The sequence below is a fragment of the Neofelis nebulosa genome, chromosome 3 (genome assembly GCF_028018385.1).
Source record: "Neofelis nebulosa isolate mNeoNeb1 chromosome 3, mNeoNeb1.pri, whole genome shotgun sequence".
NCBI classification, from domain to species: Eukaryota; Metazoa; Chordata; class Mammalia; order Carnivora; family Felidae; genus Neofelis; species Neofelis nebulosa.
In genome coordinates this window covers 205,424,341-205,450,980 of record NC_080784.1, presented here as the reverse complement: position 1 = coordinate 205,450,980, position 26,640 = coordinate 205,424,341, and the positions used below count along the sequence as shown (strand labels likewise).

At 45.9% G+C, this 26,640-nt stretch overlaps 1 protein-coding gene across 10 annotated transcripts in view; it reads left to right on the top strand.

Annotated features, from left to right (window-relative positions):
• ADD1 (adducin 1) overlaps positions 1-26,640 on the top strand; it is an 88,832-nt gene that overhangs the window by 53,946 nt on the left and 8,246 nt on the right. For 4 of the 10 annotated variants that reach the window (XM_058719628.1, XM_058719634.1, XM_058719635.1 and 1 more), the window contains exons 4-13: positions 2,405-2,556; positions 10,948-11,028; positions 11,271-11,420; positions 13,137-13,280; positions 13,387-13,485; positions 14,207-14,383; positions 19,206-19,550; positions 21,990-22,091; positions 22,751-22,840; positions 23,577-23,669. In XM_058719628.1, the coding sequence (XP_058575611.1) occupies positions 2,405-2,556; positions 10,948-11,028; positions 11,271-11,420; positions 13,137-13,280; positions 13,387-13,485; positions 14,207-14,383; positions 19,206-19,550; positions 21,990-22,091; positions 22,751-22,840; positions 23,577-23,669 (1,433 nt within the window). The remainder of the gene's footprint in view (positions 1-2,404; positions 2,557-10,947; positions 11,029-11,270; positions 11,421-13,136; positions 13,281-13,386; positions 13,486-14,206; positions 14,384-19,205; positions 19,551-21,989; positions 22,092-22,750; positions 22,841-23,576; positions 23,670-26,640) is intronic. The other 6 variants (XM_058719629.1, XM_058719636.1, XM_058719630.1 and 3 more) reach the window with 3 other exon arrangements.

Genomic DNA, 26,640 nt, shown 5'->3' with positions numbered 1-26,640 from the left:
TCAGTTTGGGTTTGAATTACCATATATTTCTTAGTGTGAGGCTTTGTCCTAAAAGACAATTTTAAATGGTTAGTTTGGAGAATTTTTAAGGATTTAAGTGTGCAGAACTCCTCTTGGTTCTAGCTGCTGTTCTCAAATTGGCCCTCTGAGCTTTGTAGTGAGTTCCTGATGGTTCTTTTGAGGGTCTTAGGTTCAACCAATGGTCCACGGTTCCTTCTGCTTCCTCCTATATGTATGCTGATATACACTGTTGTCTTTGTCAACCCTACCCAGTTGTATTTTCAGTTTTGTGAGTCTACCTCATTACCTAGTGTTGTTGTAGATATCATTCTTAGGTTTTTGGCTTTGATATCTTAGTTGCTGTAGTTAATTTTTGGGGGGAGGGTTGGAATAGAGATTTAGTAAGACTCGAAAACTGTACCGCCACTGCTACCATCATCTGAAAATCTTCTGAAAAACAATTTTTAAGAATTGCAGATCTAGGGGTACCTGGCTGGCTCAGTTGGAAGAGCATGCAACTCTGATCTCAGGGTAATGAGTTTGAGCCTCGAGCCCGACGCTTGGTGTAGAGATTACTAAAATAAATAAAACTTAAAAAAAAGAATTAAAGATCTAAAGTAGGTGATTGACCTATGTTAAATCAAGATGATAGGTGGTTTTTGGTATTGTTCTCTATATTTTTCTGTATGCTTAAGATAGTTTATGATTAACAAGATTCAAATCTAGCAACATGTAATGAGGAATCGTGCAAATACTTCTTTTTCCTTCCTTTCCAGTGTGTATGTCTTTGTTTTTTCTCCTTTTTCTTGCCTTATTGTGTTAGTTAGGATCCCTACCTAGTATAGTATTCAATAAGAATGCCAGAGTGTACATCCTTACGTAGTTCCTGGCCTTGGGAGAAAAGCATTCAGTCTTTCATCATTATGTTTGATATTAGTGGTGGATTTTTGTAACTGTCCCTTATTAAGTTGAAGACAGTACCTTCTATTATCAATCTGCGGAGAGTTTTGGGTGATGAATTTTATGAACTGCTTTTTCTGTATCTATTAAAATGATCCCATACTTTTTCTTCTTCAGTATAGTGAATTACATTGATTGGTTTTTGAATGCTGAACCAATCTTGTGTGGCTGAGATAATCCCCCTCATGATGTATTATTATTCTTTGAATTTTTAAAAAATGTTTATTTTTGAGAGATAGAGCATGAGTGAGGGAGGGGCAGAGAGAGGGAGACACAGAATCTGAAGCAGACTCCAGGCTCTGAGCTGTCAGCACAGAGCCTGACATGGGGCTCGAACTCACGAACCATGAGATCATGACCTGAGCTGAAGTTGGATGCTTAACTGACCGAGCCACCCAGGTGCCCCTATTCTTTGTATTTATTGCTGGATTATTTGCTCAAAGTTTGTTAAGTAATTTTAGTCTGTGGTCATGAGAGATACTGGTCTGTTTTTTCTTATAACGTCATGTAACAAAATATCTTTGTATAGTTTTGGTATCAAGATAATGCTGGGCCTGATAGAATGAATTGTAAAGTGTTCTGGAAGGGTTTGTGTAGAATTTTTGAGAAGAGTTTGTATAGAATTGGTATTACTTCTGACTTAAATGTGTGGTAGAATTCATGGTGATGTCATCTGGGCCTGGAGTTTCGTTTATGGAAATGTTTTTAACTGCAAATTCAGCTTAACGGAAACAAGGGTATTCAGGATGTCTGTTTCTTCTGGAGTGAGCTTTTGATAGCTTGTGTGTTTCAAGGATTCTGTCTTTTTCATGTAAGTTAAAACATATGCTGATATAATTAGTTGTTCATATTATCCTGTTATTATCCTTTTAATGTCTGTAGGATATGTAGTTATGTCCCTTCTCTACTGCTTCATGGTGTAATTTCTACCTCCACTGTGTTTTTTTTTTTTTTTGGAGTCTCCCTAGAGGTGTATTTTATTTTATTTCATTACATTTTTCATTTTCTTTTATTTCATTAGTTTATTTTTAATCTTCTCAAGATTAAGTCAGTTTTCCTCTATTTTTCTGTTTGGTATCTCCTTTTTTCTTTATTACTAATTTTTTCTTCTTGTTTTTGGATTTCGTTTTCTCTTTTTTTAGTAAGGTGAAACTAGATCATTTAAAAAAAAACTTTCTTCTTTTCTAATATATATGTTTTCTACTGTAAATTTCCTGCTAAGAATTGCTTGACTGTATCCCATAAATTTTGCTACCATTTTGTTCTTGATTTCTAACTTAGCTGTATTAATGTTGGGGAACATGATCTTTATGAAATAGTCTTTGAAGTTTTCAAGACTGACTTGTAGCCTTGTGTGGAAGATTCATGTCTCAGGATTATTATTATTTGTTTTATATTTGATAAGAAATAGTGAGTCTTTGAGTTTGTTTATCTTCTATTTCAGGTCTTGGTATGGTGACTCCTGTGAATGATCTGAGAGGGTCTGATTCAATCGCCTATGACAAAGGGGAGAAATTATTGCGGTGTAAGTTGGCAGCATTTTACCGACTTGCAGATCTGTTTGGATGGTCTCAGCTTATCTATAATCACATCACAGTGAGTATTAAGTGGGGTAGTAACTGAGTGGTAAATGGAATGTTATGTGTCTGACATCACTGCTTCCCATTTAGGAGAAGAGGAGAGTCGACTGAAGTAAATCTTAGAACACTTTCTTTCTGATTCCTGATTGCAGAGTATTATAATCTGAGAATTACCCACTTTGAATTAAAAATTATGAGAATAGTAGTTCTTTAAAACTCCTTTCCTGCATGCTAATCTAATAACTGTTGACCAAAGTGCAGTGGTCCTCCATTACATAGGGTTTTGCTTTCCACGGTCTCCGTTACTGTAGTCAACCAGCCCAGAAGCAGGTGATCCTCCTGGCGTATCGTCAGGTCAGCAGCAGCCTCACGCTGCATCACCTCCCGCATCACTCACCTCACTTGGTGTCCACGTGTCGGCACTTCATCATCTGTCATCATTGCAAGAAGGGTGAGTACAGGACAGGAAGACATTTTGAGAGAGCGAGGGAGACCACATTCTTGCAACTTTCATTACAGTGTATGTTACACTTGTTCTGGTTTATTATTAGTTGTGTTGTGAACCTCTTACTGTGCTCAATTTATAAATTAAACTTTATCGTAGGTATGTAAGTGTAGGAAAAAACAGTGTATGTAGAGTTTAGTATTGTCTGCTGTCCGCAGTTTCAGGCATCATGAGGGTCTTGGAACGTCTCTCCCATGGATAAGGAGGAGCTATGTATAGGCAGTTCCCAAAATTCTTTATATGCCTAAAAACCTAAGAATGAAGGTATTTTTTTCCTACTCTGACCAAAGCCTTCTATTTCTCATAGTTATTTATTTCTTCAGCTACTCCAGTTTTAGCTATTTTTCAACATGATCAGGACTTCTGTTTTCTTCAGTTGATTTTGCAGTAAATATTTATTGCGTGTCTCTTGTAAATATTTATTCAGTACAAGCCTTGTTCTAAGTCTGGGGTCATATCAGTGAATGCGACAAGTCCTGCCTCTGTGGGTCTTCCTTCCTGCATCCCTGTCCACTGGCCCACATTCATTCCCTCTTTGGTCCAGCTTGGATTTCCTGGTGCTGCATCATTTCGGTAACGCTCTTTGCCAACGCTGTCCTCTCCCTCCTGCACCCAAACAGCTAATCCTGCTGCAGAGGGTCTCAACAGGGCCCACAGGCCTTCTCTGTAGGTTACAAACCCATGACACTGCCTGGCACCGTAGGACGTCTCACTTAGGAGCTCACTCACTAGTGCCTCTCTACTCTCTCTACTACAGTCTTCGGAACTCCTGACCTCTTTTCTTTTTAAAAAAAAAATTTTTTTTTAATGTTTATTTATAATTTTTGAGAGAGACAGAGGCAGGATGCGAGTGGGTTAGGGGCAGAGAGAGAGGGAGACACAGAATCCGAAGCAGGCTCCAGGCTCCGAGCTGTCAGCACAGAGCCCGACGCGGGGCTCGAACTCATGAGCTGTGAGATCATGACCCGAGCCAAAGTCGGACACTCAACCGATTGAGCCACCCAGGCGCCCCTGACCTCTTTTCTCTTATCAAATGACCACAGTGTGTCACAGAGAAAAGGGGAACGCCTGACTGATGTTTGTACCCATTCTGTGCTCCTGAGCACCTCCTTCCTACCTGCAGCCAAACTTTGTTTCCCAGTTGGAATTTCATCTCTCTTGCCTTCTTAGATTCCTAATGATTCCTAATCTTTCCTTGACTCTTAAACTGTTCCAATCTGTTTCTTCATTTATTTTCCTTTGTTGAATATTTCAAATTTTTAGTACAGTGCCTACCAATAGTAATAAGTGTACTTCACAGGGATGTCTGAAGAGGAAGTTGTAATCCTGCCGATACTCTTCTTCAGGCAACTGGCGTTAACAGCTGTTTGAATTGTTTTACCCTTTTCTCTATACCCAGCACACGTGTGGGTGGTGTGCACATGTGGACTTGTAAGTGGTGCTGGGTTCAGTTCCAGCGTGGATTCCAGGGTGGCAGTCTGGAACCCACCTTTGTGACCAGTGCACTGTGTTTGTGGCATGTGATGTGGGTCTTTCCAGAGATACCGAGTTATTCTCCCCTCCATCTCTTCCCCCTGTTGCCCTTAAAGTTCGCTTTTCAAAACGGAGACCTGGCCCTGTTGTTTCCACACTGTTGTGCCTGTAGGACGCTGCCTCCACCCTAGTGCCCCTGCTTTATTTCCCCCGAAGCAGTTCCCACCATCCATACTTGACTTTTGCCTTTTGTCATCCATCTCCACTCATGGGAACACTGACTCTGAAGGGTGCCTCTGTTGTGTTTCCTGTTGTGTCCCCAAGAGCAGGAGCCGTGCTGGGCGTACAATAGGCATACAGTGAACTCTAGGGTGAAATCCCCCAGACCGAAATCTGGCCTCCGTAAAAACATCAAACAGGAACTCCGTGGTGCCTTTTGGTGTTTGGTCAGAAGGTCCCCTTCACCTGCCAGAAGTGCCAGTTCTGTTTCTAGTGCCTGCATGGAAATTGCTGGCACCTGAGGCTGATTATGCTTGACCAAGTGCTCTGTGCGGAGATTTAATGCTCGGTGGTTGGCTAAGAATTAGTTCCATGAAAATGTTACAGCTGTAATAGGAAATGTAATCCTTGGCTTTAATAACACCTTCACATTTTGGGGGGGTGTTTAAAATGCTGTTTACCAGTAGTCCTGGTATGAATGCTATTTAAATAAGTTTAAATTGCTGAAATTGCTCCCCCCGCCCTTTATTTAGGACTTGGCAGAATTAAAACATTAGTTAAATGTTTACTATTCTGTAGATGATCTGTGTGGCCCTTAATACTGAGTAAAAAAGATTTTTAAGCACCAAAATATTTCCTGTATCTTGTGAGCTAGAGAATCTTTGAGGGAAAAAGTTTTATTTTTGTTTATTTTAACTACTTGTGGTATACATTTTTTGTTTTATAATCTAAATGTTACCGTATAAACACTTAACAGCAAAGAAATACTAACGATATTTATCAGTGCAACCAGAAAGTGCGAACAGGTCATGGTGACCTTTCTGGGAAAGAGGGCCATAGGGATTTTCTGCTGAAGGGATTTAGAGTGCTGGCAGGCATTAGGAGATTGGAGATGATTGTCTGAATTAGATCTCTGTCTTAAGATCGCATTAGGTTTAGAGAAGCTTTGGGGGGTGTCAGTAGCTGGGGCCTTTCCGTCCCTAAATGCCTCTGGTGACAGTGGAGTGCTGGGTTCAGCTCCATGTGGACTCCAGGGAATGCTAAACCTCAGGTGGTGGTCTGAGCCCACCTTGTGACCAGTACACTGTGCTTCTGGGACATGATATGGATCTTTGCCAGAGATACTGAGTTGGGTGTATTTGGTTTTCAGTGAGTGACCTTAAAATTTGTGACATGAGTAGTCAATCTCAGTGAGGGTAACGCCAGTCTCTTAGACACCAGAAACCTTACTTGGAGGGGCACCTGGGTGGCTCAGCCAGTTAAGTGTTAGACTTTTTTTTTTTTTTTTTAATATTCATTTTTGAGAGAGAGCACAAGTCAGGGGAGGGGAGAGAGACAGAGAATCCCAAGCAGACTCTGCGCTGGCAGTGGGGCTTGAACTCATGAGCCGTGAGATCCTGATCTGAGCCAAAATCAAGAGTCAGACGCTCAACTGACTGAGCCACCCAGGTGCCCCGTGTCGGATTCTTGCTCTCAGCTCTGGTCTTGATCTCTGGGTCCTGAGTTCAAGCCCTGCATTGGGCTCTGTGCTGGGTGTGAAGCCTACTTAAAAAAAAACAAAAACAAACTTACGTGGAAATATCCTTCACTCTTTTTTCACTTTACATCTGTATTTAGCACCTTTTCTTTCTTTTTTTTTTTTTTTAATTAATGTTTGTTTTTGAGAGAGAGAGAGACCAAATGCAAGCAAGGGGAGGGGCAGAGAGAGGAAGACACAGAATCCGAAGCAGGCTCCAGGCTCTGAGCTGTCAGCACAGAGCCCAATGTAGGGCTTGAACTCATGAACCACAAGATCATGACCTGAGCCGAAGTCAGAGATGCTTAACTGACTAAGCTACCCAGGTGTCCCAGCACTTTTTCCTTTTTTTGCTTCAGACTCAGAAAATCATATTTTAAGCTTTTTCCATTAAAATATGTAGATTTATTAGGCTCACTCTTGGAAATACATGTTAACGAAATAAGTCAAAGAAGAAAAAGTGATAGCATTATTTATAATAATAAAATTTGAGTCTGAATATCCAATGGTAGGTGGAAAATGCCCCAGTTACTCAACATCAGTTTGAGGGAACGTTACATACTATGAAAAATACTTATATAGACCATGTGGAAAAAATGAAAAATAGTTATTACAAAAGAGGGACTATAAAATGTATACTGTTTATAACTATGAATTATGCCATAGAGACCAGGAAACAAGAAGTCATTAAAAAATGGTATGTAATAGTTTTTTAATGTGGAACCTGATAGTATGCTTGTAAAGTTTATAGGGAAGATGGAAGTCCAAGAATGGCTAAGATGAACTAAGTGAGAGTTTTTTCCTATTAACTGAATTTGTAAAAGTGATACTAATTAAAATAGTGTGTTTTGGGCAAAGGAAGAGACAGACCAGTGGGACAGAACCGAGCCCAGAGCTGGATCTCATTTATTAAAATCAGAGGCACAAAAGAGTCTGCGTTGCAGAGCAGCATGGGAAGGGTGCACTAGGCAGTAATTGGTGCTGGCACAGTTGGAGTGAAAAATTGAAATTGGAAAGTTGCATTGGATTCCCACCTTATATATTTATACCCACAAAGGAATTCCAGTGAATTCAGAATTAAATGTGAGAGGTAACACTTTAAAAATTTTAGAATGGGGGTGCCTGGGTGGCTCAGTTAGTTGGTTGAAAGTCTGACTTGTGCTCAGGTCATGATCTCGCAGTCCATGAGTTTGAGCCCCATGTCAGGCTCTGTGCCGACAGCTCGGAGTCTGGAGCCTGCTTAAGATTCTGTGTCTCCCTCTCTCTCTGCTCCTCCCCCACTCACGCTCTGTCTCAAAAATAAATAAATACTAAAAAAAAAAAAAAAATTTTTTTTTGGATCAATATAGGCAAAAATCATTGACCTTTAACTTCTTAATTATTTATTTTTTAATTTTTTTAAATCTTTACTTTTGGCAGAGAGACAGAGAGAGAGAGAGAGAGCGAGCGAGCAGGGGAGGAACAGAGAGAGAGGGAGACACAGAATCCGAAGTCGGTTCCAGGCTCTGAGCTGTCAGCATAGAGCCCGATGCGGGGCTTGAACTCACCAACCGTGAGTTCATGACCTGAGCCAAAGTTGGACACTTAACAGAGCCACCCAGGCGTGCCATTGACCTTTAACTTCTGACCTAAGGAAAGAGGTCTTAAGACACAAAAGCACCTATTATAAAAGAAAAGATGGGTAAATTTGACTACTTTAAAATGAACAAATTTCTTATCATTAAAAGATGCCATAAAGAGAGTAAAAATAGGGGTGCCTGGCTGGCTCAGTTGAAAGAGCATGTGACTCTTGATCTTGGGGTTGTGAGCTCAGAACCCATGTTGGGGGGTACAGATTACTACAAAAAAATAAACTTGGGACAAAAATCAGAGAGTGTGAAGAAAGAAAACCTACAACCTGGAAGATTTTGCCTTACAGGTAACCAACAAACAATTAGTATCTAGAAAAGATAAAGAACTATGAGTATGAAAAGGACAAACCAGTATGGTCATTTTGTGACCAAAAGACAAGAAAGGAATTTCACAGAAGGGGAAATAAGATGGCTCATAAAAATGTGAAAAGTTGCTCAACTCATTATTAACCAGGAAATTATAAATTAAAACCACAATGGAATACCATATCACAGACATTAGATTTTCATTTTTATTTTTTATTTTATTTTTTTTTTTATTTTTTTTTATTTAAAAAAAATTTTTTTTTTTTCCAACGTTTTTATTTTATTTTTTGGGACAGAGAGAGACAGAGCATGAACGGGGGAGGGACAGAGAGAGAGGGAGACACAGAATTGGAAACAGGCTCCAGGCTCTGAGCCATCAGCCCAGAGCCTGATGCGGGGCTCGAACTCACGGACCGTGAGATCGTGACCTGGCTGAAGTCGGACGCTTAACCGACTGCGCCACCCAGGCGCCCCAGATTTTCATTTTTAAAGAAGAGAATAGTAGAAGCACAGACCCACCGCACATTACTGGCAGGAGTGTCTTTAATTAGGCTCTCTGAAGGTAATTCGGTGTCGCTCTGGAGAAATTTGACCAGGTATGCTAGGAGGCAGGTGCAAGAATGTTCACAGCGTTTTTAGTAGCAAAATGGGAATCATGGCCATTGACAGAAGAATGGATACATCAATCGTATACTCACCAGTGGACACTCTACAGCAATGGAAGTGAACACATGATAGGCATGTCTGTCCTTGTCTGGAGGAATCTCAGAAATACTGTTGAGGAAAAAAAATGTCACTGCAAAGAAAATACAGTATGATTCCAATTAGTTGAAGTTCATAAACAGATAAAAATGAAACAGTATATTGGTGAGGGATAAATATATATAAGATAAAACTGTAAAGAAAAGGAAGAAGAGGCTTAACACATAATTCAAGTTAGTGGTTACTTTTGGGAGTTGGGGGAAGGGACACGGGGCTTCCAGGATACTACGCTTCCTCTGTTCTGAAGTTGGTTGAAAGATACACGGGTGTTTGATTTTTTTGTACTTAAGTGCCTTTTGTACTCATGTGCCTTCTAAATATATGATGTTGCAAGAGAAAACTTTTAATGTAAGTAAAAATACCTGACATTTAATTTTTCCTTATTTTTCATTCTAACCAGTAGTAAATACACAAAGCAATAGTCTGCTTTATGTTTTTTGTTTTGTCCCAACTTGGAAATTGGGGGAATTGTGTGGTTTTGTTGTAGACAGTTAAAAAGGTGCATGCTTTTTAAAGTACAAGAACCGACTTTAGATATAAGCCTAGGGAACTCACCATTAATGGGAAAATATTTTCGGGAAGAATGGAAATCACGTGTGCATTTTTGAAATGCAAAGAGAGCAGGGACTAGGGTAATGGGGATTTAAAGAGAGTGGATATCTTGGAGGTGGATATAGAATAGGCTCATTCATGGTCATGATTTACTGCCGTTGATCCTGTTACCGCTAGTAATAGTAATCGTGGGGAGATGCCACGTACTGATTATTTATTGTGAGTACCAGCCCTTATCATCCCCTATTTATGGACAAGGAGGCCAGGAGAGCAGGGTCCCCAGAGCAGCACAGACCATACTTGGCAGAGCTGAGATCTTAACTAAGGTCTTACCTGATTGTGGCTCCGCATGATGTCATCCTGAGGGAATCAGGTGAGTTTAGCATGAAGGTGACAGGAGCAGGAGGGTCGTTTCCCTGTATCTGAGAGCTAAATTGTACAAATAGGGGACTGAGTTTGTTCTGTGTTGCACGCTAGGAAGAGTGAAGAGAAGTTCAGGAAGACAAATTTCTGCTGTGTGAGTAAGGACGTTTTGATGATCAGGTCTTTCTTGCTTCACTTCTGGCTCGGTCCCCGCCCCCGTGGGTGGCTGTTTGCTGAATGAAGAAATGAGGCCCAGTGAGGATGTGGTGGGCGCCACCCCCCCTCAGTACACCTGCCCCGGCAGGCCCCGGGTGTGCATCTGTTTGGACCACTATGGAAGTCACTGTGCTGGTTAGGAAGTTGTACTAAACACCCTAAGTCCTTTCCCACAGATGCCGCGCTCTGCCTGCCTGGCCCTCGTTGCAGTTCTTAGACCAGCAGTGAGTGCGTCCCAACCGAATGGCTTTGGGGAATCGTTTGAGTTCTCCCAGAATCATCCTAAAAATGGGCAGGACTCTTTTTTTCCTGTTGTCACTAGTATCTAGCACAGGTACACGTTGAACGAATTGTGGACAGAAAGCAGTGAAAGAAGGGGCAGACCCACCAGGGGCATGATCATGTGTAGAAACTTTCTGAAATCCTTCATTAGCGGTAAGGAGGAGGTCTCTGTTGTTTGTGATTTTTATGATCGTTCATTATCCTGCAGGTTTTGAGGACCAGAAAGTTTTGGCTTTCACTAGTATATGCCTCCGGGATGCCACCTTCTGGCCTGTGATGCTGGTTTGGTAGCCACCAGGTGTTTTCCCTATAAAGTTGATTGTCATGAGTGTGACCAAGATGCACTTCATGCACCTGATAAATTACTACAGCGTAATGATACAAAGCTTCCGGTACCTCATCGCTTCGTGACAGATGCTGTACTTAATGTGCTTTCCTGTGTAGCTCACTGAATGCACACAAGCCTGTGTGTTTGTGGGTGGAAAGAGAGGCAGATCATTCCAATTGTATTTTTGAGCTAATTTTCCTTACAGACCAGAGTGAGTCTGTGTGAGTAATTCCTTTCGGTAATTTTCCTTACAGACCAGAGTGAGCTCTGAGCAGGAACATTTCCTCATCGTTCCCTTTGGACTTCTCTACAGTGAAGTGACCGCGTCCAGTTTGGTAAGAAGATCCTTTTCCTCTTGGGCGTTATGTGTGTTTAGGTCGTATTAGATCATGAAACACCTAACCCCACGAGACATATAAAACCCAAGAAAGGGGACGAAGTTTATGTTTTGTGTGACTAACTCTGAGAAAAACTTTAGAACTAGTTATACACACTTTAAACTTTGGTTTAAATAATACCTAGTAAGGGTAATTTGAAATCCTCTTGACATTGAAAATTTTGATTTGCTTATTTTCAGGTTAAAATCAATTTTCAAGGAGATGTGGTAGATCGCGGGAGCACTAATCTGGGAGTAAATCAGGCCGGCTTTACATTACATTCTGCAATTTATGCTGCAAGGCCAGATGTGAAGTGCGTGGTCCATATTCACACGCCAGCAGGGGCCGCGGTGAGTGCGTTGCCCTGGTGGCAGCTTACATTTGAAAGCTGTTTAGTGAAAGGCACGCCACGTTTACTCACAGCTGCCCTTTTTTGAGGCAAGTCAATAAACCTAATTTTGTTGGAGTGAAGAAGGTTTTTTCCTAAGTTTGACTTTCTTAAAAGAATTTTTTCTTCTTCTAAGGGGTCCGTATACTATCCAGTTTTGGAAAACCTGTGTGAGCGAAAGTGTCCGTTAGACTTGACAGTTAGCAAATCATAGTGTATTGAGGGTGAGGTCAGATTTCAGTGTAAGTGAAGACTGCAGAGACACCTTGTTGGAGAAGAGGGGTGGGAGGGAGGGGCTCGGGCAGGCCGCAGGAGGAGGCTGTGGACTCAGAAAGGATCAGCTGGAGGCAGGAGACCTGAGCCCACTGATGGGCTGTGGGGAGGAGCCAGGTGAGACAGCGAGAGGTTGAGGCCTGGAAACCCCTAGATGTTCTGTCTGGAGCCAGCAAGAGCAGGGCTGGGTCGTGAGAGGAGAGGAGGAATGGCTGTTGCAAGAGGAAGGCACAGACACTGTAGGCTGTTAGGAGACTGGCCTCGGAGCCTAGAACTTTCCCAAAGCCTGCCCCTGCCCAGTCACCGAGCCCTGGCCTTTCTGGTGCCGACAGCCCAGACCTCCCAGTATGAAAATGCCCATTCCGGTTTTTGGGACGGTCATGTGACAGTGAAATACTACAACTATCTAGAATTGGCTTTTTATCAGCCATTTTATTCTTTAATGACTTTGGGGGCTTATTTGTACCACACATGGATTCAGTAATGTGGAATTATATGATGTTTTAATGTCACGCATATTGGATTGTTTTGATGCGTGTTAGACCTATCTAGTTTATTTTACTTTGAACATGTGGTTCTAGATGTGAACAGAAGAGTTTCGTTAGATCTATCCTTTTCTGAAGTTTTTTTTTGTAAAAAGATGCATGCACTCCCAACCACATGCATTTTAAGGAACTATTTGAGGTCCCTTTGAGAATATGGTTCCAAACATTTTACCATGTGATATGTTTTAAAACTTACCAAATCACTTCACTTGGTAAGGAAATTCTTCTTACAAGAAGGCTGTGAAAGGAATTTAATGCTGTATCGCCTTTTTTATTGTGGTGTCTTTTTAGGTGAACTTGTTTGTGGCATCGTTGCACCCACCTCTAGACACTATTTGAATCTTTGGAAACTGTTCTTTCATCTTGGTAGAAAACCTTCAAAATTAGCACGTTCTGAAGTCAGTTTGGGAAGTTTAAGGAAACTGAAGGGCTATATGAATGCTTAAGATTTTTTCTACTTAAATAGAAATTTTACAGCATAATTATCCTAAACTTCAGAAATTTGCTTTTATGTAAATTTCTGGTTTTGGTTCACCTACGACCTGAGATGAAAAGTGTATCAGAACGTCTCTTTGCAGTGTCCCGATTCATTCAGGGGAAGCAATGGTCGGTCCTTGCGTTAGGGCCAGGGTCATCTTACCCTGAAACCTGAGCTCGCTTGGCATTAGGAGTTTTAAGTGCACATCACTAGCAAGCCCCAGAAGTTAAAGTTCATCGTAAGTTCATAGGTTCATTTATTTCTCAGAAGGTAACAAAATAAAATCTGTCCCCCTGTTTATTTCTTTGAGGAAAGCATGTGCCATGTCATCAACGTGTGACCCTTGATTTCCCTTCATTCATGGTGACTGCGTGTTCTCTAGGTCTCTGCGATGAAATGTGGCCTCTTGCCGATCTCCCCGGAGGCACTTTCTCTTGGAGAAGTAGCTTATCATGATTATCATGGGATTCTGGTTGATGAGGAGGAAAAAGTATTAATTCAGAAAAATCTGGGGCCTAAAAGCAAGGTCAGTGGGCATCTAATGTGGTCTTTAAATTATAGAGGGAAGAAGAAAAAGTTAAAGTGTCAGTCTTCTTGCCTCGTTCCTTAGGGCTTTCATGTTTCTTGCTCAGGTTCTTATTCTGCGGAACCACGGGCTCGTATCCGTCGGAGAGAGCGTTGAGGAGGCTTTCTACTACATCCACAACCTTGTGGTCGCGTGCGAGATCCAGGTGGGTGGTGGCCACTCTGTTCGGTCTGCAGCTTATCTGGGTGTTTGCCGCGTTTTCATAGAGTTTTGGTACTTGTTTTGTAGGAATGAGTCTTTGTGTAATCTCTTTGCCAAAGATGAGCTCATGGATTTGGAAATCGACCAGAGCAAATGCCATTTCACTGGCTGAAACTTACAAATGATTACTGGGCTTTCATTTCTAGTTTTTTATTACTCAAATACGTCAGTCGCCACCATTACGGAGCACCCGGCATCGGGCGCTTCCTAGATGTTATTCCATGTTCTTTCACTTGCCCCTCACAGCACTGTTTGTAAAAAAGCACGTGCAGGGAGGCAGAGCCTTGCCCCCGGCCCGTGTCTGTGAGCGCCGCTGAGCCAGGTCTGCTCAACCCCAAGTCTGCACTCTGCATGTTACCTTGACTTACATTCAAGGCAGTACTGCAGTCCCCAGGCTCCTCATACAGTCTTCAAAGGTGCTCTGCTTCCCCATTTCTCCTCCAAGCATGAGTGCTCAGTATCTTTGTCATGCTAAAGACGAGCTTCTGAAAATAACCTTGTGTGTGAATAGTCTGTTGCTGTCCATCCTCCATGTTTTATTCTTACACTCTGATGACTTGGTTTCTTTTGAAACGTACATTTCTGTTTCAGTGATCTCTTGTAGTCGTCTGATCCTTCTGCCCTCAGTAACGAACTCAAACTACTGTTTGCTTGTTTTGGAAAAGGTTCGGACTCTGGCCAGTGCAGGAGGGCCAGACAACTTAGTCCTCCTGGATCCTGGCAAGTACAAAGCCAAGTCCCGTTCCCCAGGGTCCCCGGCAGGGGAGGGTACCAGCTCACCTCCCAAGTGGCAGATTGGTGAGCAGGAGTTCGAAGCTCTGATGCGGATGCTCGATAATCTGGTAAGAATGTTGCTACCACCTGATGGTAAAGCTTTTGTTCTGAAAGCAGAAGCGTTCGTGTTTTTATAGCAAGTGAAATGGCGTGAAACTGTCTTCATGCAGTATCTGAGTGCCTTCACCCTCAAAAATCATGAAGAAGCACCGGGCAATATAACTTCTAAGCTAAACCACGGCAAAATACAGAAGTGAGGGTTTCTTGTCTTCTTTTGTTGTTTAAAGGTAATCACACTGGACTATGTGGGGACAAGAGCACAGAGAATGCCCTGCTCTGAAGTAGGCTCCTGGGTTGGGGTGCCTGGTGGTTCAGTCGGTTGAGTGTCCGACTCTTGATGTCAGCTCAGGTCATGATCTGCCGGTTCGTGAGTTTGAGCGCTGAGTTGGGCTCTCTGCTGACAGTGTAGAGCCCACTTAGGATTCTCTCTCTCTCTCTCTCTCTCTCTCTCTCTCTCTCTCTCTCTCAGTCCCTCCCCCACTCATGTTCTTTCTCTCTCTCAAAAATAAAAATGAAAATAACTTAAAAATAAAGGAAGTAGGCTGCTGGGTAACTTGCTCCTAGAGTAGCAGCCAGCTCGGTGCCCATCCTCCCACAAGCAAGCCATCTGGGGGTGCCTTCTACATCTGCTAGCCATGTGCTTTGTCTTTTGTTTTAATGTAAGTTCTAGCTACGTGGGGCCTGATTATTATGTTTCACAGACGTTTGCTGCTGATTTACTCTGTTGGGGAGACCCCTTCCTCCAAACTGCAGGGACACGGAGCCTAGCACAACACGGAAGCTGGACATGGTGTATTAAGCATAATAAGGATGTTCTGATGTTACCAGCAGGATGTGGTCTGTGTTAGAGGGTTCAGTGAGGGATCTCATTCATTTGCAAGCATCAGGGAGAAAACTTGATGTGGATGGCACTTGGAAGTGATCTTGGAGAGTAGGTAAAATTGTGGTAGGCCGAGTTGGGAGAAGGAAGGTGTGTGCGTGACTGAAGACACTACAGTAGGTGTAGGGGGTGGGGACATGCCTTCCAGGCACTTGTCTGGTATGAGCAGGTTCTTTAAATATTTAGGTCAAGGTGTTATAAGACGTAGGACTCTGTCTCATAGAGACGTTGGGCTCTGTGCCTGCTGTGGTGTCACGCTGTTTAGATGGAATTCGGGAGAGTCCATCCTCTTTCCACATGACCTCAGGTGGTATAGACACAAGGACCTGTCCCAGGAGTGTGGGATTGAGAAGCCTCCAGAAGGGCTGGAGTCCCCATGTGTTGCTGTGGCCATGCTGGGCACCCTAGATAGCATCTCCAGGGCCAGCGGGGTGCATTTTAGCCTAGCAGGAGAGAGTCCCGACTATTGGACCAGGTCACACAGGGGAGGGGTGGCTTCGGAAGGCGGGAAGCTTAACTTTCTCGAAGATGTTGGAACACAAAGAATTCATGGATCTGATTCAGGGGTGCTAAGTGCCCTCAGGGGCTGGATTTGATTAGTCAGGGGGGAATGAACACAGAAGGCAGAATCTTCTATAACTTCTGAATTCATTTGCCCTGTACAGGGGGATTGCATTTACTGACCATCTACTATTGAGCCAGGAGCCATTAACAGGACACAAGGAGTTCATGACCTACCCGGGGAGGTGGACAAACAGATCCCACATGTGGCCATGCATCTGTGATCTGGGTCCTGACAGAGCACAAGGAGAGCTGTGGAGGCAGAGACATAGGGCATGGGCCAGGACTGGTCTCGGGAAGCAGGGGGAGGAGTGAGGCGCACTAAGAACATGGAAGAAGCAGCTGGAGTTAGGTGGCAGGGGCCAGTGGTGTCCCAGGTGTCAGTACTGGGAGGCAGATACCCCCAAGGGGCCCCACGAGGCAAGGAGCACTGGGGCACCCTGTCTTACAACCTCTCTTGTTTCCTCCTGGCCGTTGCTCTGGTTTCACTGCTCTTTACTTGGAAGTCAGGTAACAATCAGAAGAGAGGACCAAGAATCGAGAATACCAGCCCACCACGTCTTGTGTCCTCAGTGCATTCTAGAAGGTGGAGAGAGAGAAATCAAAATCAGGCAATAACTCTTAATGTGATAGAGGAGGGAGAGAAAGGACAAAAGACGAATAAGTGAAGTGCTCATTGCAGGGCTGTTGGTATTCAGTGTCCCTGATGTGCACAGGTTGTTATTGTCATTTTGATATTAGAAGGCTGTGTAATTTGTAAGAAATAATAATTATCATTACGGTCCATGTTTTAACTTAGTATTCTTTTTTTTTAATGTTTATTTATTTATTTTTGAGAGAGAGCATGAGCAGGGAAGGGGCAGAGAACGAGAGAGAGAGAGAGAGAGAGAGAGAGAGAGAGAGAGAGAGAGAGAGAATACCAATCAGGCTCTGTGCTGTTAGCACAGAGCCCAGTGTGGGGCTCAAACCCACAAAACCATGAGATTGTGACCTGAGCCGAAACCAAGAGTCGAATGCTTAACTGACTGAGCCATCCAGGTGCCCCTTAACTTAGCATTCTGACTAACCATATATGTTTGCCAGTAATTGAGTAGGGTAGACAATAGTTGAAGATTCTCATACTGTAAGAACTATTTTAACGTACACAGAAGAGATGCTGATTGCTTCCCAAACATGAAGATCTAATTCTAGCTCTTCAAAGAAGGAAGGAATCCATATGTGTATTGATAAGCCACACAGTAGGTGTGAGGTCCTAGTATTGCCTCTAGTTTTGGCTTGACAGCATTTAAAGGGGAAGATTAAAGAATAAAACCATACCCTCTGAGGATAAAATTTGGCAAAGTTCTGGTGGTTTATCCTTCAGTCATGGAGACTACTCAGGAGTCTTGGCGCCCTCAGCGAGAGGAAACTTGAGTTAACAAGAACTGTATTTTTCTGAAGATAGCCTTTTTACAGTGGAGCCATTATCTTTTATTGTTCCTCAACAAAGCATGCTCATCAAGGAAAAACTGCAGGGTAGACATTTACCGATCTTCTTGAGGATGGTGGTGGGAAAACGACCACTGAGGACTGCGTTTCAGAATTGTCACCACCCTTTTTTTAATGTAGTAAAGGGATGTTGGTATGCCAGTGGTCTCCCAAAGAAGAGAAGCATCCAGAAGGGAGAGAATTCCTGAATTGGGAGAAATGTGAATGATTCTAAAGCACCTCAGCAAGCAGGACACAGGCCGGGGCCCCTCTAATGTGACAGCCCTTATTCTCCTGTCCTTTATGGTGAAGGTGCTGTGAGTGACTCGGTCCAGACGTGAAACGGCGAGTCAGGAGCAAACTGAGCCAGGTCCTTGGCCTAGGGTCTCACAAGGTGGTGGCCGGGACTGGTTCCCATCAGAAGGCTCAGTGGGGCAGAACCCACTTCTGAGCTCCAGACAGAATTCTGTGGACAGAATTCATTTTTCTTACCGCTGTAGGAGTCATGGGGCTCGCTTCTTTAGAGCTAACAATGGATAAAAGACTCAAGATGGGTGCCAGCCTCCTATGTAGTACATCCCGCATCACCTTTGCCAAATTCCATGGGTTAGAAGCAAGTCAGGTCCTGCCCACGCTCCAGGAGGGAGGGCATTACAGCAGGTGGGGACCATGGTGGGGGGGCGGGCACCAGAAAGTCTGTCTGCCACACCCACCAGCTGCTATGCACTGGGTTGGAGGGATGGGGAACACATCCTCCTTGCCTTGGAGAGATTGTCTGTGGGGATTGGCAGACAGGTTGGTCCAGCACGTGGGCTAAGTGCTATTGCAGTGATTACAGAGGTGTGAACTACTGAGGCCCAGGCCTTAAAGCCTAGTAAGTGGTCATGAGGCAGAATTGAAGGTTGATCTCGAAGATTGTTACATTCAAAGAAAGAACCAGGTTTCACGAGGTGTACTTGTTTGGCCTTCCCCAAAGATTATTACGGTATCTTATCTAAACTTTATCTTAAAAGGTAAGAAAAAAGAAAAGAAAAAAAAAATTAAGTATGTTGTTTAATACGATCTTTACTGTAGACGGCAGCAAGTAAGCCCATTTTTCAGTTTATTAGTATTCAGTTTAGTAACTTTTAAAAACTGGGAGCACCTCAGTGCCTCAGTTAGTTAAGTGTCTGACTCTTGATTTTGTCTCAGGTCAGATCTCATGGTTCCTGAGTTCGAGCCCCATATTGGGCTCTGCGCTGACCGTGCAGAGCCTGCTTGGGATTCTCTCTCCCTCTGCCCCTCCCCCGTTTACACACATGCACTCGTTCTCTTTCTCAAAATAAGTAAACATTAAAAAATTGTTTAGAAACTGAACACACTGTAGAACCAGTATCCAGATCAAAAAACAGTAGCACGGTGGGGGGCCTGGCTGGCTCAGTCGGTAGAGCACGTGACTCTTGATCTCAGGGTTATGAGTTCAAGCCCCCCGTTGGGCGTGGAGCCTATTGAAAACAACAGCAGCAGTGATGACAAAACAGCACCTCAGAATCCCCTGTACCCTTTCAGGTGCTTCTTTTTGTACTTTTAATAAGTGATGAGTGGAATAGTGTTCTCTCGCATGTGGTTTCTTTGACTCAGCATCACATTTGTGAGGTTCATCCTAATGTTGCACCTAGGGATGGAGCATTTGCTCTGAATCCGGCCCCCTAGTCCGTTGCGTGGATGCTGCAGTTTGCCCATTCTGGTGTTGCTGGCTTTGTCTAATCTGCGGTCAGGATTTTGGTGAATGTTTGTGCGTCTCTGTCGGCATGTATCTGGGAGTGCGGAGTTGTCGCGTGTGTGCCTGTCCAGCTTTTGTAGGTATTTCCACGCAATTCCCCAAAGTGAAACTGTTGTGAGATCTGGCATATTGACGGTCTTTCATTCTCTTTGGACCCTAGGGTTACAGAACTGGCTACCCTTACCGATACCCTGCTCTGAGAGAGAAATCTAAAAAGTACAGCGATGTGGAGGTTCCTGCGAGTGTCACAGGGTACTCCTTTGCTAGTGACGGGGATCCGGGCACTGGCTCCCCTCTCAGACACAGTTTTCAGAAGCAGCAGCGAGAGAAGACAAGATGGCTGAACTCTGGCCGGGGTGACGATGCTTCTGAGGAAGGGCAGAACGGAAGCAGTCCCAAGTCGAAGACTAAGGTGTGGACGAACATTACACACGATCACGTGAAACCCTTGCTGCAGTCTCTCTCGTCCGGTGTCTGCGTGCCAAGCTGTATTACCAACTGCTTGGTCTGTGCCTACCTTACTGTTCATAGTTAGATGATGTAGAGCAAGTTGGGTAGCTGGGGCTTCGGAGGCTTTGGGAATCTAGCCTTTCTGACCTGGATTTCGAGCAAACCTTCCTCCTTAACCTTCTTTAGCCCAAACCGGACCTGCCGTATGCATTAGCTATAATTCAAGTAATACTGTCTGCTTGAAACTGCTTAAGATACTCAGCACTTCTTCAGTAACCCCCACATCACCTAACTCTGTGCGTAGCGAAAATACTAAGTAACTTACACATATTAATCTAAAAGTTGGAGCTGACATTTAATTCAAATTATGTTCAAGGAATCCTAATGCTTCATGCACGGAAAGGTAGTTCAGTCATAACCTGTTATTTCAGTGTTGTCATCGCCAGACTGCAGTCTGTTCTTTAAAGGCTTCAGTGTTTTCTTAAGCAGTTTTCCCTGGTGTCTCACGGGCATTTTCCCAGCTGACCTCGTCCTTTCTTGTTGGTCTCGTTCCCTGCTTGCTGTCCCAAAGCCTCCGAATGCTCTAAGCCAGCTACCTTCTGCATGGACTGTTGCATGTGAGTAGACGGCCGTAGTGGTGAGTCCTGTGGCTCCTGCTGGGTGTGGCATGACCCGAGTGCGGCGCAGGCCATCTGCAGGCACCAGCGACAGACCCTGCGAGGCGCGCTTTGTTTCCGTAATCACAGACACGGCCCTCAAAGACACTTTGCTGTCTTGGTGCTCACGTCCTGTGAAGACCGGTCTTCACTGTCCGGTAACCCAGCCTCTGACAGTTCAGCGGCTCCTGTGCCACACAGAGGGGGCCCCTGGAGCGGCTGGGGCAGGCACGCAGGTGACCCGTGAGGTCGGATGGCCTAACACGGTGTGCCCCGAGCAAGCATGCGGGGCCTCCTGTTCCCGTAATAACAGTGTTCTTACTTTATAGATTTATTCCAAAGAAGACAGTTCTGTCTTCCCCAGGCGGTTCTGGTGCGCGAGCCTCTGTGCTCCTGAGCAGACTCGTCACGTGGAGCCCGTCTCTCCTCTCTCCTTCTGCCTCCTCTTCCTCTCCCTCTTTTCTTCTCCCCAGTTTCAGCTGTTTTGTTTTTATTTATTTTACTTGTTAAAGGGCGTGGGCCTAAAAACCACCTTCCTGCTGAGGATATACGTACATAGTGCTGAGTTGCTGTGATGAAGTTTTTCTAAGCACATGTGTAGCCTCAGCTTTGAGCTTTATTTGCTATTGTCTTGAAACAATATGAAATCACTTTGCGTGTTTTAGTCAGTGTGCACATTGAAGGGGAGACCTTGTTCAGCACTTAAATTTGTTTCCTACTGCTCCGGAGTATTGGGCATGCCATGCAGTGTTCCCAGGTTGGTATGTTAACTTACAGTAACTGTTCTCAAGTTTCAAACGTGTTCACGCTTCCAAGGTTATTGCTTTAATGTTTTGACTAAAACTTATTTTTAATAAAAAGCTGGAGTTATTTTTATCTGAGAAGATAACTGTCAGTGAGTACCTCATAGCTCATGCCCATCCCACACTTCCCTCCGCAGCAGCTAATAAGCATTTGCCAGTCTGTTGCTTTCTTTAAAGTCTTACGGTTTATGGCCATCTTACTGCCTCCTGAAAATACTCTCAAAGGCGTAACATTGCTGGCCTTGTTTTAATGTTCAGTGCCCACCCATGCCTCAGAATTAGAATTTGATTGAAAATCTCGTGTGTGATTGGAGATCCAAAAATAAAGACAAAATGTGAAAGGCGCGGTGTGCTGATGCTATGCACTGATATCTAAAACAGCCTTCTGATAAAAACTCATGAAGCGCTTCAAGTTTGTTTGGGATATTTTTGTAACACTCTGAAGTATTAAGTTATATAAAATATTCGACATCACCAAACCCTCCCACCAGGCAGCTACTGTATATCCGTTCATGCAGCAATTTTCTTGGGTTGAAAAGCTATGCCAACAGCACGTTCTAATGCTGTACTTTATTTTCATGCAAAACTTTGGTGATGCCCACTCTTGCCTCCCAGTCCAGTCTTTCCCTTTACCTGGTGGCAACATCACATCGCTTTTCATGACCTTGCCATCTCATGCTTCCAGCGGCTTTGGCATTGATGACTCTCAGGGCGGTGAACCAATGTGCTCTGAGGGGTCCCCCCATGGCTAGTCCGCGGGAGTTACAGAGCGTAGCTCTGTCGTCAGCCTCTGCCGGGCCTTCTGGATGGCGTGTGCCGGTCAGTCACGACTCTGGCTTCCACCGTTACTGGTTTCTGTTTGCACACGCCCTGCCCCGATCCCACCGCTGCAGTGACAGGAGGTGTGGTCATTGGTTCATTCTCTGTGATGTTCATGCATGACCAGGTGTGAGACACGTGGGACAGATTGGATGCTGTGGCATCACGTAACCGTTGTCCCAGTTCTGACTTTTCAACTGTTCTTGATGTTTACAGTGGACTAAAGAGGATGGACATAGAACCTCCACCTCCGCTGTCCCTAACCTGTTTGTTCCATTGAACACTAACCCCAAAGAGGTCCAGGAGATGAGGAACAAGGTACGTACTGGCTGACGTCAGCCCGTGGCAGGAACTTGTGTGCAGGCGGAGGTGGTGGCGGGTGGGACGGGAGGTGGCACGTGCTTGCCCCTCGCGGAGGGCTCCCACCGCTGCAGTCGAGGCCCTCTCCTTCCGCTGCTTGTGCGCCTGTGCTAACAAGCGTGGTGTGTGAGCAGCAGACAGCCTGGGGCCCCGGTTCCTGAACAGATGCTTGCTCACATAGTGGGCAGAATCAGAAGCGACAGCCTGTTTCTGGCAAGAGCAGCCTTTGCCCCCGCGTCTCAGCGTTCATTCGCCGAGCTTTGAATGTTTGATGTGTCAGATGGAACATGAGATCCACCAGTGTTCGCAGCGCCACCGTGAGAGGGGCTCGTAGGGAATGTTTCTCCTGGAGGAGTGAGTACGGTTAGAGATCGGTGCTTGCCAGAGCCATCCAGGAGGTGCAGAGAGTCCATCCCCTTGGACTTGTGAACCTCTAAACAGGCCGGACTAGCACCACCAGACAGGCACTGTGGCCATGTGGGGCCCTGAGGGGCAGGGCAGGGCAGGGGTGTGGCTTGCGCGTGGCTCTGGGGCCCCAGTGCACATGCAGGGTGACTCAAGTCGTGGCGAGTCTTCTCCGTTCTGTTGATGTGTGTTTCTCCTTCTTGTGTCCTCAGATCCGAGAGCAGAACTTGCAGGACATTAAGACGGCTGGCCCCCAGTCCCAGGTTTTGTGTGGTGTAGTGATGGACAGGAGCCTTGTCCAGGTGAGAGCCCAGAGTGTCTGATAGTAGTGGGTGGTGGCTCTGATGACCGGCCACTCCAAAATTATTCTTGAGTTGGCAGAGAGCGGTGCTATGAGGTAAGTGTTCTAGGCAAGAGCTACCCCTGTGAAAGATCCTCATGATGAGAAACAGCCCCCCACTTTTCCTAAAGTTGCAGACGTAGCACAAGCATGCCCACGGGCCGTGTCCTCCCCAGCCCTGCTCCATGCAATGCATGCCTGTGTGAGGGTGGCACTCACGCCACCTGCCGTGGGACCTGGATTTGCCCCGGTTTGGCAGTGTACGGTGGAAGATGCTAGAAGAGGGTGGGTTTAACGGACTTTTCTGTTCTCGTGTGTATTGCTCTCTGCAATAAAGTGCTGCTTGGGGAAAAGTGGTTACAGAGGGCACCTGTAAATGTCTGCATTTACATGCCTTTCTGTAAGAGCACTGTACTTCGTGGCACATTGAAGATAATCGTGTAAGTAGTTATCTCTGAAAATCAAGTTGCCACCTGCTGCTTTAAACGCGACCCTGCAGGGTAGGTGTTTGTGCTCGGAGTTGGGGCAGCCGTGGTCCTGGTCTTGTGGTCTGTGTCTGCACGTGCACCGCCATCACTGCTGCACCGCCGTGGACGGCTGTCTCTGCTGCATGCTCTCAGCCAGCTCCATCCTGTGCTCTCAGTTGCTGTTTCGAAGCCGGGCCTGGCGGGCTCTGATGACTCAGTTTACTGTTGCAGGACGCACCCCTCTCTGACTGTACGGAAACAATCGAAGGGCTCGAGCTTACAGAGCAGACCTTTAGTCCTGCTAGATCTCTGTCTTGTAGAAAGGTACTCACCGCCCTGTCCTTGACCGCCTCTCGGCACGCGCTGCCCTTCCACCTGCCCCGTCCCCACCCGTCTGCTCTTGCCGGGCACCGTCTCAGTTACCCCTACCTCTGCGATGGACCGAGGTTCCGTTCTGCCTGTTCTGTTCTTTAATTAGAGTGTCTGGTACGAGGTTATTTTTATAATCCTCGGCATCCACGAGGCATCCACGAGGTTGGGGAGAAAGGGCCCCTCTTCACGATGCGTGGCGCATTTCTGAGGGTCTGCACGTGACTTTGGTTAGCGCATGCTTTTGGGTTTTGTTTGCCTTTTATGAGATGTCCATGGCAGAAGGCTCATACGGGCCGCCTGTGGGCAGCGGTGGCTCCCTGTGCAACCTTCTACCTTTGCTTGCTCTGCTGTGACCGCACGCGTAGTGAATGTGGCCATTGGAGGTTGTAGAATTGAAAGACAGCATTTCAGAGGAACGGAAAGTAAAACTGGACAGTTTCTATTGTTGATGAGATATATTTAGTTTTTCTCCTAAAAAAAAAAAAAATCCTAGATAATTCTTTAAAAAGTGTTTCACAGGGAAAAAAGACATGGAAATTTGAAGCCAGGAGTAGTAGTAAGCTGTGTACACGCACACGTTGATGTGGATGGCAGGTGAGAAGTCTGTGTGATGTAACCTGCCCCGTTGGAAGGAGCCCCGTGAGGGCCCTGCAGGTGTGCTGGTGTGCACAGCTCGGTGCTGACAGCAGAAAGCGGCTGCCTGCACGGTGTTGAGTCGTGGTGATGTTCATCCTGTGTTCAAAGGAGATTTTTAGGGTGTGTCTCTTCAATTCCTACGCCTCCAGTGAGATGCCATATCTTTGTAGTGATGTCCCAGTTGCCAGAGATTCGTACCAGGGGTTCTGTATCCTGCGTGCAACCCTCACCAATGACGAGGTTTTGCATACTTAGGGATTAATTCAGTAGGTCCGTTTCTCCTTATCCTTTGAATGTACTTTGAGCTGCCGTTCTTGGAGGGACTTCTCAGAGCAGGGGAGAAAGATGGCCTTTTTCTGCATGTCTCAGTACTTTGGGCTTTAAGCCGTTGTGGTCTTGCTAGCTCATAATTTTCTTTTCTCCGGTGCGTGAAGGTGTGCTGAGTCCGTGAGCCCGGGGTGCTTACCGTGCGGGGTCTCCACTGGGGCTGCCACCCTGTAGTCCTTGGGCAGAGCTGATTGACGCTGTCCTTGCTCTACAGTCTCTCTGGCACTGGGTCACACGTAGTGGTTTCTTCTTGACCTGGTTCGGGCTCTCCGGAAGGTGGGCTGGTTGGCTGTGTTTCAAGTGGGCTTTTTTGGCCAGTTCCTCACCCAGCCCCAATTTTTGTTTTCGCTCCGGCATGTCAGACTCGGGTGTGTGTCACCATCACCTGTGAGTGCTTCATCACGTATAGATGTGGCCCCCCACCCCCACCTGCCAGGAAGTCAGAGTCGCTGGGAATGGGATTCCTGGCCATTCTGGTGCCCCACCCCCTAGTCTGGGCAGCGCACTCTGGGAGTGCTGCATCCAGGTGGGGTCAACCGCACCCAGCCCAGCCTAGAGGGTGCTCCCGTGCCTGGATTCTTGTTCCAGCTTGCATTTTCTCCAACACCCTCCTGCTGCTCACATTGGTCTTTTTCTCATTTTTACGTGGAGAATACGACTCCATCCGTGACCTTGACTGAAGCTGTTCCCACATCTTTTGTGCGAATCTCAAAACGCAGACTGCATTGCTCCCTCTACAAGGTGGCCCTGCTCTCAAGGTGGCAAGTTGAGTTTTTCTTTGACAAAGTGGAAAAAGAACTTGGTTACGTGTCCTAGTAACGTCTTCTTCCCAATGAGGCAAATCTGTAGATACCTGCTTTCCATTTGAGAATCTGAGGAACATGTGTCTGGGGCTTAGGAAGTAGGGGCTCTGGGGAAGCCCTTCCCTTTGCTTCCACCCCTCCCTCCCTGGTGATGGCCGTTCACTCAGGCCCTGTCGTCCTCTGCCTGAAGGAGGAGCGGCAGCTTGTCAGCCGCACCCTGATGCTCTGGTTCCAGAAGGAATACTGAGCCCAGCCGAAGGCTCTCTTAACTCCACGTTGCACGCGCCAACACGGAAGCTGTGGTAACTGGCCGCCTTCTGGAGGTCATTGCAAGTGAACTGAGCTGTTAGACGTTAGCGCGAACAAGTTCATGCCGACAGCTTGCCGGGGGCAGGCCGGGACCGTGCTGCCGGATTTGTGCTCTGTGCACCTGTGTGTCCTTGGGCAGAGTCCCTCTCACTTGGTGCTGTGTGGGGGAAATGGGAGGTGCCTGGGCCCACCTTGCAGTCTTACCTGGCGAACTTGGTGTTGAGCGCCCAGAAGCGCGTGGCCCGGCACTAAGAATGTAAGTTCAAATCTGAGTGGGTTTTATGGCTGAAAAGCCTGATGCTTGGAGAGGTTGGGTCACTAGCCACGTTCGTAGTCCACACCAGGCGCACCTCAGCCAAGCGCAGAAGCAGTTACTCGGCGGCATCGGTTTTGCTTAGAGCCGCGTTCTGTGGCTGGAAGTGAGGGGAGCAGCGAGAGCCTCTGCGTGAAGAGCAGCCACTTCACATCCTGGCTTCTCAGCCCAGGCTGCTGCCCCGCAGGGGACTCGTTTTCCCTCTGCATCCCGAGCCTTGTTTCCGTCCCCCCAGATAACGCAGTTCCTCTGTCCTCCATTCCGGTCAGAGCCCAGGTCTTGGGGGCTTGGCAGCCGCTTGGTGCTTGGCTGAGGAATTTGGAGGAAGGAGGCTCCCTGCCAGCGGAGGTGGGAACCAAGGTGCCTTGAGGGTCCGGGGTCTCCGTGCGGGAAGGGCCTCGCTTGCCACAGGTGCCTCTGTGGCCGTTGATTCTCGATATTTTACTCATTCCTTGTTCTGAACTGTTGAGTTAAATGGATTTAAACGTTTCTCTCAAACCTCGCATCGCCTGGTCGCTTTGTTGCCAGTGCTAGC